The sequence below is a fragment of the Tetrao urogallus genome, assembly GCF_951394365.1.
Source record: "Tetrao urogallus genome assembly, chromosome: 14".
Lineage (NCBI taxonomy): Eukaryota > Metazoa > Chordata > Aves > Galliformes > Phasianidae > Tetrao > Tetrao urogallus.
In genome coordinates this window covers 4,103,098-4,123,477 of record NC_136827.1, presented here as the reverse complement: position 1 = coordinate 4,123,477, position 20,380 = coordinate 4,103,098, and the positions used below count along the sequence as shown (strand labels likewise).

Genomic DNA, 20,380 nt, shown 5'->3' with positions numbered 1-20,380 from the left:
GCATGTGTATGATCTGATCTTTATAAAAAACGGTCTATGCTTGGACAGCAAGTAAAACTTCCATCACTTTTTAAATCCACAATACACTGAAAAATACAAATATGTTGAAGGGAACAAAAGATACACAACTGAATAGTTGAGCAGCCCTCTGCAAAATCTATTTCATACAGTGTCACATAGCAATCAAGAATCCTGCCAGCTCTTGAAGTGACAATAAGCTACCACAGAGACAACACAATCTGCTCATAGATTCATTTCCCTTCCACCTGAAGCCCAGCGCTGCTTTAGGAAACAAAACTGCTGTGCAGAAAACTTAGCCCATTTCTACTGGTCAGAAGATGTTGTTGTTCTTTTCTCCTGTTCTTACTAAAAATGGAAGCCTTCAGTGACCCAAAACATGAAAATCCCATTGGATCTTTAAGTCACAGTGGGCAGATACAGTCAAAACAAAAATGATCGTAAGAATTTTACCGCTGCCATTGAAAAATGACAGTATCTCCATCTTCAAAACGGAAGACAGAATTTATTACCATTCATTTCTCCAGCTCCTCTTGCAAAAAACAAACAAACAAACAAACAAAACCAACCCCATTTTTTAGTCTCAAATACTAAAACTGTGGGGAGACAGTTAAACAAGAGGGAGGTTTATTACTATTTTGGTGCATCACATTTGATTGAAGGCAGAAAAACACAAGAAATAGTATCTATTGCAATTTGAGGCTTAAACATTTCAGATAGTATATCCAACAGCTTTGCCAGTCTCACAGCCTTGGGCAAAAACATGCCCCTTTTCCTGCTGTTACTTCATTTCATGCTATAATGCTTCCAATTCTCATTTTAAAAGGAATTATGTACATTACCTACCTGTTGCACAGAATCTGCTTCCTATGGCTACTCATAACCTTTGCAGATGTTGCTTCATCGTTATCGGTAAAAGCATGAGTCATGTTCAGAAAGGAAACAGCATCTGGGAGAACTGCCTTGATAAATTAAAGAAGAAAGCATGTTCTTCTTGCTAAAGACTATCTAAAGGATGGTGGGAAGTTGGAATAAAACATGAAAGAAACAATATGCAGAACTAAGTTTGCTAGATTTTTCTTTTCTTCTTTGCTGTGCTGCATAGTTTTGTCCTCACAGTTACACATAATTAATTAAATACCATTCTGTTTAGCCCATCCACACTGCTGAATGCATACTCTTGACCTTATTTTCTTGGTATGTCTTTACCTTTTCACACTGATGTAACTCATGGGCATGATGGTCACACTGGCAATTTCTGTGCATCCTCATCAACCTCTCCTAGGCCAAAGACTAGTCCAGGTTAACACCCCTCACACTGCTTCCTTAACTAACTCACATATTCAATGGTTTTTCCCCTGCAAGACTAACTTCTGGCTACTAACATTAATTAATCATATTAAATTGCATGAAAATATTGGACCCTGAAACATGAAACTTCTAAGCAAAGAGATGAACATTTACAAAAAGATTTAATATAAAAACTCTTTTCCTAAACACTGAGCAAAAGATGTAAAACCAATGGGGAAATCCCACATCCATCGAGGTCACTGACAAGTTACTAAGCATTGCCATCTCAGTGGGATTGTGGGGGATCATTCCTGGTTAACAGAAAGCACTGCTCAACAGGCTGTCTGAATGATGAAGATTCATACCTCGTGGACTTTTCTGCACAGAGACGTGCTGTGTTACATCCTGGGTCACATATTCCTCAAAATGAAAACATGGAAAATTCCTGCTGCATGCAACATCTGAAACAGCCGTGATTCAAAGGGACAACATGAGCAGAAGAGGTGCCAAGGATGTCTGTTCTCTGGATTGATTTACAAACTAAGATTCTTCTTAATCATGAGATGTTTCCCCACCCCATGTGAGCAATGAGTCAGGTTCAGTGTATCTCAACGCCATCTGGAAACTCTACAAGCAAGGATAGCTCCTCTATTGAGCTTTTCAATAGAATTAGCTTTCATCCAGTTGAAATCTTTGTTCTGAAGCTGTACAATCCCTGCCCTCCTCCTTCATAAGTCAGGTTTATGCCTCTTCCATGTGGTTTTGATATACTTATAGAACTGGAGAGCAAGGGAAAAAACAGACTAATGCCTTAAGGAAAGGACTCCCAAGATAAGAACTCTCACAAAATATTATTCTCAACATCACCAGGTATAGTGTTCTGCATTGTTGCTCTTCTCAGCTATGACCTTTCATAAATGATATCAGATGGTGTTTGCCTTATCCAATAGACTGCACCATTGTTAGAGGCATGCATGCACATACATAACGTAAATTTCTCTATTAATAAAGGCAGAAGAAGGTAACCATGGCAAATTGGGTACAGATTTATACCGATCTGTTTCTGCTTTTTTTTCTGAATTATATTTATGCATTTTTATTTCAAGTTTGTTTAAAGATAAACACTACTGACTAATTAACTTGTTACTATAATAGACACCCAAAAACCTCAATGAAAGTATGTCACAATTTCAATTCTAGTTATAAATTTCGTGGCTTGAGTCACAAATGATTGAAGACTTTAACAAGCATGCCCAAGACAATCTGACTGCAGATGAAGTTATCTTTATTTTATTTTCCCCATAAAAAGAAGGCTTAGCTCAGCATATTGCTTGCAGAGATACCCAAAGCACAATAGCTTGTTTTGGGCTGCTGCCATTTGGTTTCATGCTGCATCCCCATCTAGAGTCATCAATCTTTTAGCACCAGGAACACGATTAATCATGGCTGTTGGTTTGGTTTTGTTTTTTTCATAGGGAAAAGACAAAAATCACAGTAATTTTTGTAGAAAACACCGCAAGTTACTCCATCAATAACAGTCATTTTTCTTCTCAGTACACACTAATAGATTCCCTCAATGAGACCTGCTTGTCTTTACAGTATACAAGAAATGCAATAACATAATATATATACAAACCAACCAGTAGAAAAAAAATACATGAAAAAGCAGTCTGCTCAGTTGTGCTGTATAAGGCAATAAATGTCCTTTCACTGATAGCTGGACCATAAATAAAAACCAGACAGGGTTGAGTAAAAGGTGTTTATGTTACTTTGGAGGTTATTTTCAAGTGGAAACAGTTTTTCATCTGGCTCACAAGAAAAAAAAAATCTCTGCACAAACTGATAAAAGACACGATATAAAACTTAATAGAGACAGAAATCTTACAAACTTTGATGAGCTTTATGTGAATTCATGCAAGATACTTGTGGATATAAAAAATTTATGACAGTTTACGAATCAACACCATCCCCTAAATCCTGCTCACCCACATCCCAGGCCACAGGAGCCTGCTGCCAGTTGAATAAAACCCTCACCCATGCTGCTCTCAGCCTTTCAGAGAGAGCTTAAGCTGAGCTGTGATTAGGGTCATTAAGAGTTCCACCTGAATACAAAATGAAATTCTACACTGGTTCTACCCCTCTAAAACATGTCAATTGACATTTTTACCCCTTTAAAATATGACATTCCTATAAAACTTTGTTTTCCTCAGATTTATAACTTTGAGATTTCCTCAATTTTATAACTTAGAAATTCTTCTAAAATTAAATAAATTAAATATCACATCTTTTCTCTTTTTTCTTTTGTTTTAAGGCAGCTATAGGCTCCCTTTTTTTTCTTTCTTTTTTTCTTTTTCTCTTATAAATCCATAAGGTAATTGGCTTTCTGAAGAACTAACTGAATTTTCCAAATTTAATTTTAAAAGATGCTCCATAATATCCATTATAGCAAATGCTGCCCTGCAGATTCGATTAGCGGGCTCTCTGGACCTGCTTATTTCTGAATTGAAAGTGCAGTACAGCCTGGATAAATGAATTACCTGAGCAGCGGAACTTCTTGCTCTTGATCTGGCTGATTCGCTTGTTGGCAAGGCGACGCGGATTGCTGCATCGAGCGCCGCTGGTTTCTATCGGATTATCCTGCAGGTAATCAGCCAGCCACTTCAAATGGCAGTCGCACACAAATGGATTCTGAGCTAAATGTCTGAGAGAAGGATGGGATGTTTAATCAGAAATGACCTGTGACACTGTACTCCATCACTGTTTTTCGCAAATGCAAACCTGAAGAGTAATTGAATAAGCTCCCAAAAACCTGGGCCTGGAGGAAACCACAGAGCTTCACATGAATGGGAGAACTCTGCGAGCTATCACGTTTTGTAGCTTATTAAGTCTGCTGTAAGTTTGTTCATGGAGGAAACAAAAATTAATATAGTAAAGCCCGCTTTAAAGGACACGGACTGACTGTGTACAATGTGCGGTGTTTTCACCTGAAAGCCTGATGTGATCAACTGAGAGGGAAATGCACCCATCTAAATGCACCTGAGCTGAGAGATCAGTGTGCACTCTGCTTTAAAATAAATTTCATTGGCAAGCTCAGTTTTCTAAGGATCAAAAAGGTGAGTAAATAAGAGTGGAATTGATACTTGCATATGATCACTGTGCCTAATAGAATTCTCCTTACATGTATTTCTGCCTGGTTTTGCCTGGATTATTTATAAAAAGTAAGACTTGGCTCTGTCCTTCACCAAAATTTGCACATTTCCCACAGGAATACACAGTATATCACACTTTAATTGGACAGTTATACTTTGTTAATAGAAGTCCTCAAAATTTCCTTGGAGAAAAAAGCATTTATCTGTTGCTGTTATTACTTTTTTTTGCTTTACAAAGTTGAACAGTACACTGGGAATCTGTCAGGTTTTACTCAGAGCTTGATTCTGATGTCAGTTAAATGAACTTGCACCCATCCTCTAATTTCCAGGGGAGCAGGACAAGGCTTTCTGATAACTGCGAAAGCTAAAAGAGAAATGTTTAAATGTGGGTTTGGACAGAGGTATAAAGTTCTTGTGAGGACATAACTCTGTTCTGTTGTTGCTAGTGTATTTTTATCATCTGTACAAACACGTAGGTCACACCAAAATTAATGCCTCCTATTTATTTCCATGGAAACAGCAACGGCTATAAAGAGCATAATAACACCATTTGACAGAGCAAATTCTCAGCTACAAAACACTATTTTTCAACAGAGTCACTACCATTAGCTCTGCATTTTGACCAGTGATGAACAAGAGCATGCATGCTGAACTTGTTAAAATCTGCATCAGTGGAAGTGATCCATCGTTACTGTCGCCACTGCTGAAATGCACCACTCACTCCTCCCTGAGCTACATCCGCTGTTTGGTCTCCATAAACATGCAGCAAGAATCAATGAACATAAGTGGATGCCATTTTCTTCTGCACAGAGTAATTCAATTCTGCACCTTTGCTTTAGACATACTTCCACGTCAGACACCATTTTCTCTGACATCTGTCACATGGCAACAGAATGTAAGAAATACTGACAGGAAGGTTCAGCCCTACCACCACCTGACACCAACATTCTGATGTTGCTGGCCAATGTAATAAAATAGGAGGCATTACTTTCGGAGCAGCCCTCCTACTTTTCTGTCTGCATATACAGACACAGAACCAGATTTATACCTATACAGGAATTAACATATCTAAACAGCCATACACAATACTGTTTGTGAGGGGGTTGTTTCTTGTTTTTCATTTACATCAGGCTGGCAATTCAGTTCTGATGAAGTATAAAACCCTCCATAAAGTTATCCAGCCATTTCTATTTATTTGCTTCCAATTTTGCTTCCAAATGCTCTTCTCCTAATGACTCCAATTCAAAGAGTCTCAGAAAATGTTTAGGGGATTTTCTTAATGTATTAAATAATACAATCATTATTTCCCCTGAAACGGGATGTCAGCTGAAATACAGTTTCAGGATTTATGAGTAGAAGAACTCAGTCCCAGTGAAGAGAGACACCAACTCAGTAGCTCACTAAAAACTGGTAGGCAAGATTTTAACAGAATCTGCTGTTCATATATTGTGCAGAGTCAAATTTGTGTATTATCATCCAACAAACAGCATGAATGAATGAATTCAGTATCTTTACGCACGTAGACATTTAGATTACTAAGGGCAGGCTGTGTCGATGGGTATCTGTGCTGAATTCACGCAATAGTTCTCTTTTGCCTGTTCCTTTTGTTTCTGCCAGAAAAGGAGGGGCTACTACCTCGGTGTCTCTTCCAAATTATCTCAGTGTCAGATGCAGAGCCTTTGTAAAGACAGGTGACATCTTTGGGGAAAAGGGGAGAGCTGTCATTTCCAATACGCTTGCATACTCACAGAGTTTGAATCGATCGGAGAGGTGCAAAAAGCCCCTTGCTGATGGTCTGCAATTTGTTGTCATAAAGAGATAGCAGTTTGAGATTATGCAGACCTTGGAACGTGTTTACCCTCAGGCAGTTGATCTTATTGGCATTGAGAAGCCTGGAAAGAGAGGAAAGATTTATAATTCACTAATCTTAGAATAATCAAATAAAGATAGAGTGAACTTTGGGGTTAAATCTAAAAGATATTAACACGGTCACCAAAACCACACTTAAACATCATCATTTGCCTGCAACTTTGCAAAGGTGAAAAAAAACACTGGCAACATTAGTACTCAAAATTCCAAACAAATATTTAAAGAAGCCTCCAGCTTAACATACGCAGAAATGGCAAACACTTCCCCCCTTGCTTCTCCACACACGCACACACACACACAAAGCCCTCACTGAGAAGAGCCCTTTTTTCAATTTTCTTGTAGCCAGCAGCTGTCTTAAGTCGAACTGAAATTTCTGAAGGTTGACAACTTGTGATAAGCAGTGCAGGGTTAATCTGATCATGGAAGAACAGAAAATGTGATTCTTCTCAGAGACAAAAGGAGAGAAACATAGGGTCTGGACTAAAGCTAACAGAACGGCAACTCATTTCATGCATAAGGACAGTCAAGAAGTGCGACAGATTAACCAGAGAAGTGCAGCCTCCATCAGTGGAAGTTTTCAATATGAGCAGCCTGCTCTGACTCAGTGAGCCGACCTGGCTTAGAGCAAAGGTTCAAAGTTTGATTGGCCTGAGGTTCCTTCCCAATTCCACTGTCCCACAGTTCTCTGAAAAGACTGCATTCCAGTTATGTCAGATTTTTGTGCAGCTTTGGAAAAGCAGCACAAAGATGTTTTGAGATCCTTTTATTTATTCATGAGATTGCACATTTACACAGCAACCTGTTTGTAGAATTAATCAGTTCGGGCAGAAAATCTTGGACAATGCTTGTACAAGTTCTCTTATGTTACCTAGCCAGAGTCCTGGCTACCATACAGTATATACAACCCCAGCAACAAGCTAGATCTCCTTCTGAGGCAAACAATCACCACTGTCATCTATCTATGTGATATTTCACACTTAAATGGAAAATAGACATGAAAGGACCTGTTCTTACAGAAGCCCAAATCCACATTTTTCAACGACTGTCAGAAAAAATGGTGCACTGCAGACAGTGGATAGCACAAATCCAGCTGTGTTCATCACAGCTCTTGCTACTTTGTAGATGAGTCTGAAGGGTTTAATACTGTGACCGTAATACCAAATGAGAAGACAAGTGTATTTATAGGTAGAAAGGAAAATATGTTTTCCATTCCTCAGCAAGCAAATTTGTTGTCTTAAACACACCTCTAAGCACAAGGAGCTTCAGTTCTCACAAAACCATACACAGCACTCACACAGCAGGGCAACCCACTGGGCAAGTAAAGTATGCTTTCTTCTGCTCCAAAGTATAACTTCAGGAAGTGTTTCCTCTCCACAGCAGCATACCTTTCCATTGCTGAAACTTTTGAACACTCAGTACACCTCAGTGCTCCCACCAAAGTTTTGGCAGAGCCATATTACTCTACTGACAGTCTACAGTAATAGTAATATGCGGAAGATGGACACATTTGCCCAGACTACTTTTCTCAAGGAGAACAGCAGTGTAGTGCTTTGGAATGAGATGTCAGAGCAGAACTCACCTCTAGCCAACAGAGCAGTCAATAATAATTCACCTGAATTTTCTTCTCAGTAAGTCTTTGAGAAAGAATTTTGATGTAAGATAAGAGAAGGTCCCAAAAAAGGCAGCAACAGATAAAGATGTTGTATTTTGCATGGACGAATAGCTAAAATAATTTGAAGTCTTTATAACCAGCATTAGTATGACCCCTCTACTGCCTGCATTTCTGTGACTGTTAATTATGTGACACCTAATCCAAACTTCCATTGACTCCATCAGAAATAACTGTAATTTCCACATTAGGATTAGAGTGTAATGCATTAGACTTCTGAGGGGTTGCTCCAACAGTAAACATCAACGTCATCCCTTACAACTTGATTCTTATAGCCATTCATATGTCTAAACCAAAGCAATCTTCATTCCATCTCAGTTCTCATGCATTATGCATTTCTCTTTTATGCTTGAACCTTATCTTTTATATAAAGAACATGTTAATGAGTCATTGCAAGGCAGAACCAGCCACTGAGCTTTGAACAACAGCCCCAGACATACACTTAATGCTACGAATCCCTATCTACTCCCTGTCTCCGGGTACTGGTCCCACATTGTTTTTAGGTAATGCACATTAACTTAGACTGGTTGCTCCACAACAGGCTTGGTATTTAGTTGTACAAGAAGAAAACTGGAAGCTACGATGTATTTTGTTTTATTTTATGCTGTCTTCTTCTATTATGATAGTAATAGCTTACACTGCAAGCAGTACTTTTATCAAAGCATAAAGCAACAATAACAATTATCTCAGTAATAAGAGAATTTAAAACTGAGCTAATGTTGTTTCTATATATGCGAACAACCACCATGGCTGTTTGTAATGCTCAAGAAGTGCACACAGCAGCATTATGCTGTGTTGGTGCTGCTCACTCTTGTGCAGAGCAAGCCTGGTCATCGCTGATCTCACTTACTAACTCCTCAGAGCAAAGCTGAGCTGCAACTGCAGTCCAACCCAGGATTCAAGTTCATTCTGTCTTTCAACAAAACATGAACAAACCCAACACTGGGAATTAGAATTTACAATGTGACAAGTTTTCCTAGCATAAATTTTCAGTGACTGGATTCATGGCGATATAATCAGTGACATTCCTGCATAAACCAAGTACCAAAATGAGCAAAACTGATCCTATGCACAGTCACACAGACAGAGGCACACACTCTGCTTTAAGCATCAGAGAAAGTAATTTGTAACAGGAAAGTGCTTCTGCAGACTGTTTAGAAGTGGGAATTCAGGTACTACAAAGCTTTTCCAAGGTGACAACACCTATTCCATCTCTCAACTACACAATATATGAGCAGTACCTAAGTCTAAAGAGGCAGATGGTGCACTTAATGGTAATCCAGATGTGGCCACACTGGGTGGATCATAACATGGATTAATGTCCAATTTCTGACCAAAATCAGCGAGAAAGGGAAACAAAAGTGAAAAACTAGGAGAAAGCAGGATAAATCACTCCTTTTTTTTTTCTCCTCCGCCTTACTGTGAGTTAGAGGACGACTTTTGGCCATAAGCATTCAGGTTTATGTCTTCGAAACACTCAATTATTTTAAAATATCCTCTATGGGTATTATTCTAACTTTTTATTGATTCCTTCTTAAATGTCACAGCCCTCAGAGGCCTCTAATTATTAATTAGATATATGAGGCTGATCCCACAGTTAAAATGATAAGATTAAAGAAAAAAACAACAACCACAAAGGTGAATGAGAAAACATATTGTAGCAAGCAGGAATGCTGACCTGCCTAAACGCTGAACTATGCTGTAAAACAGACTACGCGTTTGTTTTCATTGGACTTGCACAAAAATAAGAGGAAAGATTAAATGTTGAGTCTTATTTTTGCAATAATTGCATGGTATTTGTGTTGCACCAATTTACTGTGAAGGTCAATTTTACTAATTTTCCTGTTTTTTTGTTTTTGTTTTTTTTTTTTAATCAGCTTGATCAGATGAGGTTTACAGACAGCTTCCAGATGTGGTGCACCACTAAAAATAAAAAAAAAAGTTACGAAGTCAAGTAGCAATAAAACTGCATGCTACCTAGAGGAATGAGAGATCATTAACTCTCAATTTTCATCCCTCTGGATATTTAATAAATACAAAGAAACTCTCTTGCAAGTCCAGGACCACCACAGAATAGAGGAGGGAGGTGAAAGCCATTGTGGTTACGCACCATTGAAGGCAGCGAGCAGAGCAGTGCAGTATCACCATTCTGTGATCCCGTTTCCTGAAAGAGGGAATTTGTCCACACGCTGAAATAACAACGTGTCTCAGCTAAGCCCTCTGAATGAACGCGCACTGAATTGGCACGGTAATTGGATCAGATGCTCGTAAGCGCCATCTGCATAATTAAGATGGTCCCATAATTGAATTATATGCCCAAGCACAGTTTCAAGTGATTAACATTTAAATAACATTTTGAACTCCAAAATCAAAATGATGGAAGAAATTGTTTTTCAAGTGCAAATGGGGATGTTGATTCAGCTTTCACCCTTAACAATGTTTGTATTTTCAGCTCGGCGAAGTCACGTAATCAAACTATCAACAAATAACTACGCAACTAGAAACCGAAACAGCAGCCTAGCAACGCTAACACGCTGGGGATTGCAGGTTGGTTTCTGTTGCTGTACAATGGACCAGAAATCATCCTAGGTGCAGTAACCAGCACAGAGGAAAGGGTGGGACAAATGCAGCACCGAACCACTAGAAAACTTCTTCTTTTTCCTTTCACCAGCTTTGTGTTTTAGCAATGATGACAACACGAGGCAAATGAATCCCATGAACTGTCTGGCACATCCCACAGGCCAGACTCCACTGGGGAAAAGAGAACTCACCAGAAAAAGACAAATTTAAAATGCACAGGAGAAGAGTGCTGAAGTTATTTGCACAAGTAAGAGCAGAATACAAATTCAATACACATGCCTTTTATAGAATATCACTAGTCAAAAGCTGCACCTACATTCAAAGCACTGTATGGTAGCAAAGGAAGGGTGCTTGACAAAAAGCACTCCTTAGACCTGCTACAATATTTTGTTACCATACAACAGACCTGTCAAAATATTTCTTCAGCATGGTTTTTTCAGTGTTTTGTCTTGAAAACTGTAGGGAATGGAAAGCCATCCACTACAGGCCAACAGCAGAAGCACCAGTATACAAGTGGGGGTTTAAGAGCTGGAATAAGGTAATCCTTAAAGTTCTCTCTGACCCAAGCCATTCAATGATCCTAACTATGGAATCATATAAAGAGCCACACAGCCAACCCAGCAGTCACCGACGAGCTGTGCTTAATGACAGAGCTGTGTGTCCCTGCTTACTTATTGGCAAAATAATTCTGTTAGGTTCCAGGAGAGTTTCTGAATGGCCTGGAGTGTAAAACAGCCATCTGAATGCCTCTCTGCATAACGATACTTCGACATCCACTAAAATTTACATTTTCTAATGTGATGACTGACCACCAAAGAGTCTGTCAGCACTTCAACTGATAATACCCAGTGTGAACTCATCATCATGCTTGCTTGAACCAGCTTCAAGTGTTTCTTCATGTTCAGGAAAATGGATGATGGTGATGACAAATTTATTCAAAGTGAATTAAAATGGAGAAGTCACGAGCTGATAACGAGTCAAAAAGCAAGTCTGACAGTCCCACTTTGGAGAGCTTTTAAAGACCTCGTTTCATTCCTCACCCAAAAGACTGCAACATCCATAAAGCAGTCCTGTGGTACTCGTGTACCTGGAGAATTTTACAGCACGTGGTATCACAGCATCTGGGCTCAGGCTATTCAAATTCAATACTGTCCAATTTATGCCTGTAGATATCCACATGATAATTCAGATGCACAGGGGAATAAAAACATTTTCTCAGCTTCCTGCACTACCAGGGAGCTAGTTTCTTGTGCAATAATAACTAGGAGAGCTTCTGTCAGGTGAAGCCAGCTTGGAGGACTGGCGTCAGAAGAGCTAATAAATTACACACTGACGTACAAAGTAGCGGTTGTTTTGGGAAGCTGCATGCAGACAGATTACAGAACTGACACAGGAAAGGCAGATGCTGCTGCAGTCTTTCATTAGTGCTCGACTGTAATTGTATTTCTGTGTCTAGCAGATGCTCCTCCCTCACTTTAACTGCAGTTATTGAGTTTAGCAATATTATCACAATGGCAGCCTAAATGCAGAAATCTAAAGAAAAAAAAGCTTAAGGCAAAAGGCTTGAAAACAATTCTAAAGCTATTAAACAGGTCTGTGCAGGGAGTATTCTCTCCTGGAGTAGAAGGATGAGGGCTCTGTTGTTAGCTAGTGATATTCTGAGTAATCAAGGAGGAGTCCCTATGTCATTTTGCTAAGAATTTAGAGTCACAAAATCCAGAAACTACATAGGTAGTGATAGACCTCAGGAGGTCATCTTGTCGGAACCTCACTAAAAGCAGTCAATGTAGAGGCCTTTAGCAGACACTTGCTTCACAATTCCTGTCTCGGCTCACAGGATAATTCATGATGGCAGGAAGCTCAAGAGGTTTCCTGTCCTGTTAGACTGCCCAAAGCAGGGTGAGCTGTGAATTCAGGCCTGTTTGCTCACAGCTCTACTCAGCATGGTCTTAAAAACCTTCAGGGATAGAGGCTGCACAACTTCTCTGGGTAACCTGTTCCGCTGCTTGGCTTGCCACTGTGAAAATGCTTCCCCCTACCTCTACCTAGTCAGTAGTCCTCATTTCATTCCTGTTCTCTCTTCTCCATGAGAAAAATGATTAGCGCCACAGAACAAGAAGATTTTAAACATCCTTTGTTAAACAACACAGGAGATTGCTATGAGGAGAAAGAAACTTGGAAAACGGTCAAATCTTTATTCTGGCATTCATGTGGTGTTTGCATCACTGTTTAATGATACTTTTGTTTATATCAGTGTAATGTATACAATACAAAATATTATAATTGATGTACATTCTTTAGAGTATTTTTTTTTAAACATTTTGTATGGGTTTGTGCTTAACTGGATTTTCTTTGAGCTTTTAACAAGCTCCAAAAGCGTGCAATAAATATTTGGTAGACTGTAGATCCTATTTTAAGCTCCTAAGTACTGGGATTCACTTTATAATTACACTTCAATACAAGTACTTCAGACTTGGCAAATTTACCATGGAGCTAATTTCCAAGCAACTGCAAAAACTAAGACGGTACCAAATATTGTACAACTTATCCAAGGAGAAACAGCATGAAAAGTACACTAAGAAGGAAAATAAAGAAAATCTGACTGGTGGAGGTTTGGGAGGACTGATGGTGGCAGATTCTAACAGCACACACACAGCTGTCCTCTTCATACAAAACTACTTTCAATAAAGGTCAGTCAGGCTTGTCAAGATGAGATCTAGTCCCAGTTCTAATCCAGGTCAGATGATGGGATCTGGAAGACTAATCTTTCATCACTTTTTAAGTTATTTTATCAATTAACATGTCAAACTCTAGGCACCACCACAAACCTCTGCTTTCAATGTGTATATGCACCAGGAGTACATCTACTTGAAGTAACATTAAAACAAAATCAGCAAGGGATTCCCTCTTGCTTGCAAAGCTTGCCCAACAACCCATGGGGATCTCAGGCACGAGATGTACCATCAGGGCACCTGAGCACTTGTATGACTAGTGAGAATGCAAATTGAATTTTCTCAAGAAAAAAGGATTCACTGAAAACTGATACTGGCCAGTTTGAAAAATGAGATTTCATCCTCTTATTTTGCTATATAATCTCTTGAAACAGGAGAGATTTTATAACTTTTGGTTCCAGGAAGCAGAGTGCTCTGTTGCATAAAATGTATTACTAATAAAAAGACCTCCAGAATGTTTCTTTTAATATGGTTGCAGAGAGGAAAGCGTATTATTTAGGTATGAAAAATAGTGGTTAATAAACTTGATGCCCATTATCCATGGCTCGCTGCCTTGAGCCACTTGACTCTGTTTCACTGCTGTCTGGCTCTGCACGTTCACTCGTTTGGGAGCAAGCGGAGCAACTGTCAGGTTTATCTGTCACAGGGTTGCTGAAAAAGAAAGAGCTGCACAGCATTTTGTTGTGCCCCCTGTGCAGTGACTGGCAGACAGCTTGGCAAGCACAAGGGCTCATGAAAGAGCCTGTCCACATTCCAGGACAGTTGAAAGACAGGTGAGAAGGACATTCAAATGTATTCCAGTTTCCAGACAGACCGAGATTAGTTTAAGGCCTCCTGGACAGGCATTCAAATTGCCAACAGCTAGCGTTTACTTGAAAACTTCCACCTTAAGCTGAAATCCTTTCTACTCGTCTGACATTCAAGTGCCAGTTACACAAACAACAGTAACTGAGCACGTGCTGCTCCACAGCTTGGACTGATCACTACCTCAACGAAATGAAAGATGCAGTTTACTATGAAAAAAAAATATTAAAAAATCAGATTGCAGCTGTGCCCACTTCTGGAAAAAAGAGTAGGTCTCTCAGATCCAAATTGACCTAAAATTCTCAGAAGGTACTTGATCCAGATTGCTGAAAAGAATGTATGAAAAGTATGAGGGTCATGCTGCAGCAGCTTCCTAGAATCCTCCCTCCTGGAAACTCAAACAGGATAAGGAAAATGACATGGTCCAGGAAAAGATTCAGTTCCACAATACAGATACATATTGAACTTGTACAATAACCTTTGCTGCTGTGTTGGTTGAGGTTGCATATTCAGGAAAATATAAGATTTGTGAAATCAGTAATTTAACAAATCCAATTGTGTGATTATTTACAGGAGAATACTATTTAAATAAGATAGCTAATAATGAATACTTCAGAAACAGCATTTAAATTAACCCAATAGGAGTAAAATTAAAAAATAATAAGAACTAAAAACCATCTTGCTTTGCCTGGTTACTTTCCTGCTAAATATGTTATTCACTTACTCTGTTTTGTGTGACAGAAATACAGAATTCTCATGTTATCTGGGTCATCTAGAACTTGTTCCAAATTCCTCATTTCCCATACACCAAAGACAAATGGGACAGCTTAAGATGCTCTCATGCTGAGCTGAGTATTACTCTACCCAGCTGTAGTGTTTCTGACATCAGTGGCACTACCTGAAGGTGTAGGGTACTTGCACAAAACAATTCTGCCTCAACAAAGTGGAACAATTTGGGCCTACAGAGTGACAGTACACTTAAACAGGACAGTGACATTTCTGAGAAACACTGATGAGTCTTATCCAAAACAGTAAATTACAATATTATCTGCTCTGCAATTCCATGTCATTTGTTGCCTTCTAATTAAAATCTGAACACTTTTGCACAGGACCTACTGCCACTCCCATTTACTGAGCATGGACTTCCTTACCATAAGATCACTGTATTTTAAAAAATGTTCCGGCTTATGCTGAGGAAATTATACCGGCTATCAGGAAACTTCAATCAGAGCCTTCTTACCCACATGTCCCCAGACTAATAGGAAGAAATCCAATCTAGAGACCACTGAATGCTAAATTAGATCTAACCATGGAGCACTTTTCCAACTGTTCAGCAGCAAGTCTAAAACCAGCAAATGCTGTTTAAGTGTCCATTAAAATACTACAAGCAATATGCCATAATAGTCGTTTCAAGGTCATGATCAGAAAAGCATCCATGAGCACTCAGTGTTCTCCTCGCCAACTGCTCCTTCACAGACAAATACTTTCAGAAGTCCCCCAGAGCCTCAAGAGCCACAGAGTACTCAGAGAATTTCATGAAGAAAGCAGCTTCTCAAGGCTTACCTACTAACAGTTAAATGATTAAAGCAGTGTTCCCTGTTGTCTGGCATATAGGTTTTGTCTCTCTCAAAAAAGGCGTAATCTGCATTAATGCACACAGGATAATTGCTGCATCTGGGCTTAGATATGCAACTCCTTGGAGCCCAGCACTACATGCACACAGTGACTGTAGTATAAAGCATGAAAGGTGCATAATGCTTTATTCAAAACGTGAGTTATGAGATGGGTGATCTTTCCACTGCAAAAAATTTCATCTATACAGCATCCTAGGTTAGAAAGAGAAATTGCGTATCGCTTCAAACTTGCAATGACAACATACTTTTGGATGGGGGGAAACCAGAAGAGTTATATCAGAATTAATTTTTTTTAATGGTTTCCTTCTCAGAGCTCAAAACAGTGAATTTTTAGCTTTCCTTCCGCCTGCAGCATCCCCACTGTACCAAACACAACGCAAGTCTAACAGCAACAAACATGCCAGACATACCAACACGCACCAAGTCACTTCCATGCTTACTGTTCTCATGCCTGTTAAACTATCTCCCTCCCAGATATGCAGTCTTGCTTCTAGTGCAGAGGCTGATCATGAGGGCACTGCAGTAGCAACAGACTGGTGAGCTATGGGCCAGGAAAGAAGAAAGGAGAGGCCAGAAAAAGTATGCGTAAAGGGCCGAGACAAAATCATTGGCTGTCTACAGAAGATGGACAGCTTGCCACCACTGCAGCTCAAGGGTTTGTCGTAACCAAACCACGTGTGCTTTTGCTCGTCCTTCTCTAGAACAAGGTGGCCCATGTCTGCAAATAAAATCTTATGGCTAAACGACACATCAGAATAATCCTCTGCTTAACAAATAGAAAAATTTAAATATTTTTTACATTTTAGCTCTTTGGCTTTGCTCATGAATTTATAAACTAAGTCTATGCTTATTTTCATATAGCATATAGCAGCATCAAAGACCACAGTCAGAATGGCAGACATTAAAGGGTAATCGTGAAAATTCAGATTTTCATTTCTAGTTAAGGCAGAAAGAATTAACATATATAATAAATGCTGTGTTTTTTTATTTTATATTTTATGCCACTTAATATTGGAGGGTGGTGGAGGTACATGTGTTATAAGCCAGAATCACTTAGTTTTACATATCACCTTCTCTGAGAGCATCGTCCATGATGATATTAGGAATGCATGGAAGTTAAACTCACTTCACATCTGCTCCCTCTACTGACTGGCTGCAATAGCAGCTGACTCCCCTCTCTGAAAGAGTTATGGATTCCAGTGTGATGATGGAGATGAGTGCGTGCAATTCGGAATTTCACATTTGGCTTAGGAAATTCTTTATGCCACATTAATAAATACTGACGAGTACACGTTATACCCCTGATTATGACAATGTATTAAATCACACACGGCATAAAATACTTGAATATACAATTGAGTCTGAAATGATTTCTCTTACAACTAAGCCGCACTTGGTGCAACAAGAATAAAATACTGAGCATGGCTGATAACAATAAGGTCTTTCATATGCAATTTTGCTTGCATGTGCAGGTACTTGCAACACAGTAGTCCTGAAGGATCTAGACACTCAACCACAAATGCTAAAAGCGTAAAAACAATCAGATGGCACCTCCACCCTCACATCAGCCACTGACCAAATTTCCTTTCTTGGACTTTGCTGAGGCTCTCATTTCCTCCTCACACTTAAATCTTCTATGTCTGTTATAATCTGTGACTTGCACTGTGCTATAAAACTGTTGGCATATTACCTTTCTTTTTTCAATCCTTGCCTCCCTTTTGCCCGACAGAAACAACAGACTAGCACGTCCCAGTGACTTTTCAATGGAAAAGGTGATTATATTAATGTTAAAGCTGAAAAATCAGTAAATCTAGTTAGTCTGTAAAATAAAGAAGAGGAAAAGATCATACTTACAGCAGCTGCAGAGACACAAGATCATCAAAAAGGCCCTGGGGAATCTCTGTGATCTTGTTTCCATAGAGCACTCTGAAAGATACGGGAAGGCAAAATAAATCTTAAATAACAGACCAGTTTAGTGTCCTCCCACATCTCTGCATTATCATCTTTATTGATCTTGTGTACCATGCCCAGGATCTGTGGGCATTTCATTTAACTACTGATCTCATTTTCTTTTCAGAGAGCACACGGTATCCAATGAGTCGTTGTGATTCAGGCTTCGTCTGGTGTTGGAAAGCATTTCTAATGTAGAAACTGGACATTATCCAGAAAGTGTATCTAAAATATTTCTCATTCTGTCAAGGTTTTTTTTCATCCTTTTTAAGTATTTTAACCATTGAAAAGCACATTGCAGGAATCAAAGACCTAGAATTCTGCTCAGAGATAGTGAATTTAAAAGCAGAAGCTAGTTGCAGATAAAACTTCACATAATTGACCCGCTCCAGATATAACAATTGCCAAGAAATGTGACACAGGCATCAGTGGATAAAATGTTACAGCTTCACCAGCTGCTATTACAGTTTCAACTGGCTAATATATACAAAAATAATAAATAAAGGAAAAGTCTGAACTGGGAATAGTCATATATTTTGGAAACACTGAAGTAATTTAGGTACAGTTTAGGTACAGAAAAAAATCAACAATGAAGATTAAATACACAAGTAAAAGGCACTGTATAAGCCTTCATTTTTTCAACCATAAATATATGCTTTCATATTTATGATTCATTTCAATAATAAAAATATTTCCTTTTTTATTGAAAAACTGAAGACATATTATCATCAGAACTAAAAAAAACCCCACACACAAAAACCACCATTACAGTACCATACCCTACATAGGGATCAGAACAAAATCATAAAACAGGACTTCAAACTTCTTAAAGCACTTTCTCAAGAAATTTTTGTAAGTTGATAAAATTTGCCCAGACGAGAAGGTGAGTAACGAGTTCATAAGAGCCACAGGAACAGGGAAGAGGTCCAGGCTCCCTCTGAATGTTTCCCCTTGACCACTTTAGTAGGCATCAAATAGAGGAAAACAAGATTTATGTTATTTGCGGGCTCTGCACTGGATGCAGTAAATGGTTACAAACCGGTTCATGCCAAGCTGTGCTGTTCATGTCACTGAAACGGTTCATTCCCAAACTTTTTAATGTGCAGCAACATGCAAGCAATGAATCAAACAGCTACGTGAGGCTCGGACGCTGGCTCAAATCCTGGATTATTCTGACTTTCAACATTTAAAATATTATGGTGTGTTGAACACACTGAAAAACAAACACTTCGCACGACAGGCCATTTACATTACTCTCCAGCCTGCCCAGAGTATGGCCACTTCAATTTACTGTTCATCGGTCACTGGAAGAATATCGACTCTGAGTTGGAGAATTCCTAGATCACTTCTGAGCCTAAATAAAATGAATATAAATAAAATGATATAAATAAAATAATACAACTCAGATAGGAAATTCTGAACTTGAAACTTCATTTTTCATGACTTTGGTAGTTTAGAAGGAACTGAACTTCCACTCAAGGAATTAATGATCACAGCATTGCATTTTCTCTAAACAAATCATGCAATCATTAAGGTTGGAGATAATCTCTAAGATCATCTATTCCAGTAATTTCTATTCATATACTGCAGAATCAAGAAGCTGGCTTTTAATGTGCTGATACAGTGAATTTTTGGTGAGCAATGAATGCCCACTATTTTTTTTTCCTATTTCTTCCCTAATTTCATTTGCAAATAGATTTTTTACAGTCAAAATATGAGCTTAATGTCTACAGAATCTAGTGAACAGTATTTTTTTAGCAAGTGCTTCATCTATATACAAAGTTTAGAGGAACATTATCATCTAAACTTTCTGAAGCGAGATTATCATCTTATCTTTGTGAAGCAGCAGGATAACCAATGCTGATCAGCAATGCATAATAGCAATGCATAATACTGTAGAATACAGGAAAGAGTTCAGAAGCCAAGCCTTACAGATGTATGTGGACAAAAGGAAAAAAAATATCCATTCCAGACTAAGGGTTATTTTGGCTGCAGAAGCAGTCTAGAGTATTTGCAGCTAGTACAGTTGTTAGTTGTGGTACTACTAAGTACAAATACCAAAGAATGACTCTGGTTAAAGTAATTTTTGATTTACTTATTTAAAAGTCAGGTGGTCACAATGCTGTGTTCCACTGAATTTGAAACCTTGCATGTGTTTATACAGCTTCTTTGTTGTTTTGAACAAAATAAAGCTCATTAAAATTGTCTCTAAAACAAAACAAAGCCTCACTTTTAGAAGCCATGAAAGGAAAATAAGAATTTTCAAACGTAATTGGGCTTATGTGCTTGTGGCAGATTAGCATTCGAACAAATTAACAGCTAAACAAAAGTCAGTATGAGAGCTCAGGCACTTGTCTCAAATTCATATTCATGTTCAGCAATATACAGAGCCAAATTAGCTAATGCCATTGTCTGCCTGCTGTGCCAGAGCTGAAGTCAAACGGTCCTACAGAGGAGATGCACAGACCTTGCATTTCAGTTCTTGAGTTACTTATTTCCATTCACTCTAACAGAAAACACAGAAACTTTCACTCTCCTCAGAGCTCTTGTTTTTTTCTACGATAGGAAAACATACCCACGGATACGAATAACTGTCAGGTTCTTGATTCAAGATGCTTTTGTTCTGGATGTATCACCTGCAGCACCCTGAATAGTATCCACCTACCCAAAAGAATGGCCAGTCTG

The 20,380-nt window shown here is 38.8% G+C and overlaps 1 protein-coding gene across 1 annotated transcript in view; it reads right to left on the bottom strand.

Annotated features, from left to right (window-relative positions):
- SLIT3 (slit guidance ligand 3) overlaps nucleotides 1-20,380 on the bottom strand; it is a gene marked incomplete at both ends in the record, with an annotated part of 466,941 nt that overhangs the window by 111,599 nt on the left and 334,962 nt on the right. The window contains 3 exons of the mRNA XM_079542234.1: nucleotides 3,846-4,009; nucleotides 6,206-6,349; nucleotides 17,600-17,671. Coding sequence (XP_079398360.1) covers nucleotides 3,846-4,009; nucleotides 6,206-6,349; nucleotides 17,600-17,671 — 380 coding nt within the window. The remainder of the gene's footprint in view (nucleotides 1-3,845; nucleotides 4,010-6,205; nucleotides 6,350-17,599; nucleotides 17,672-20,380) is intronic.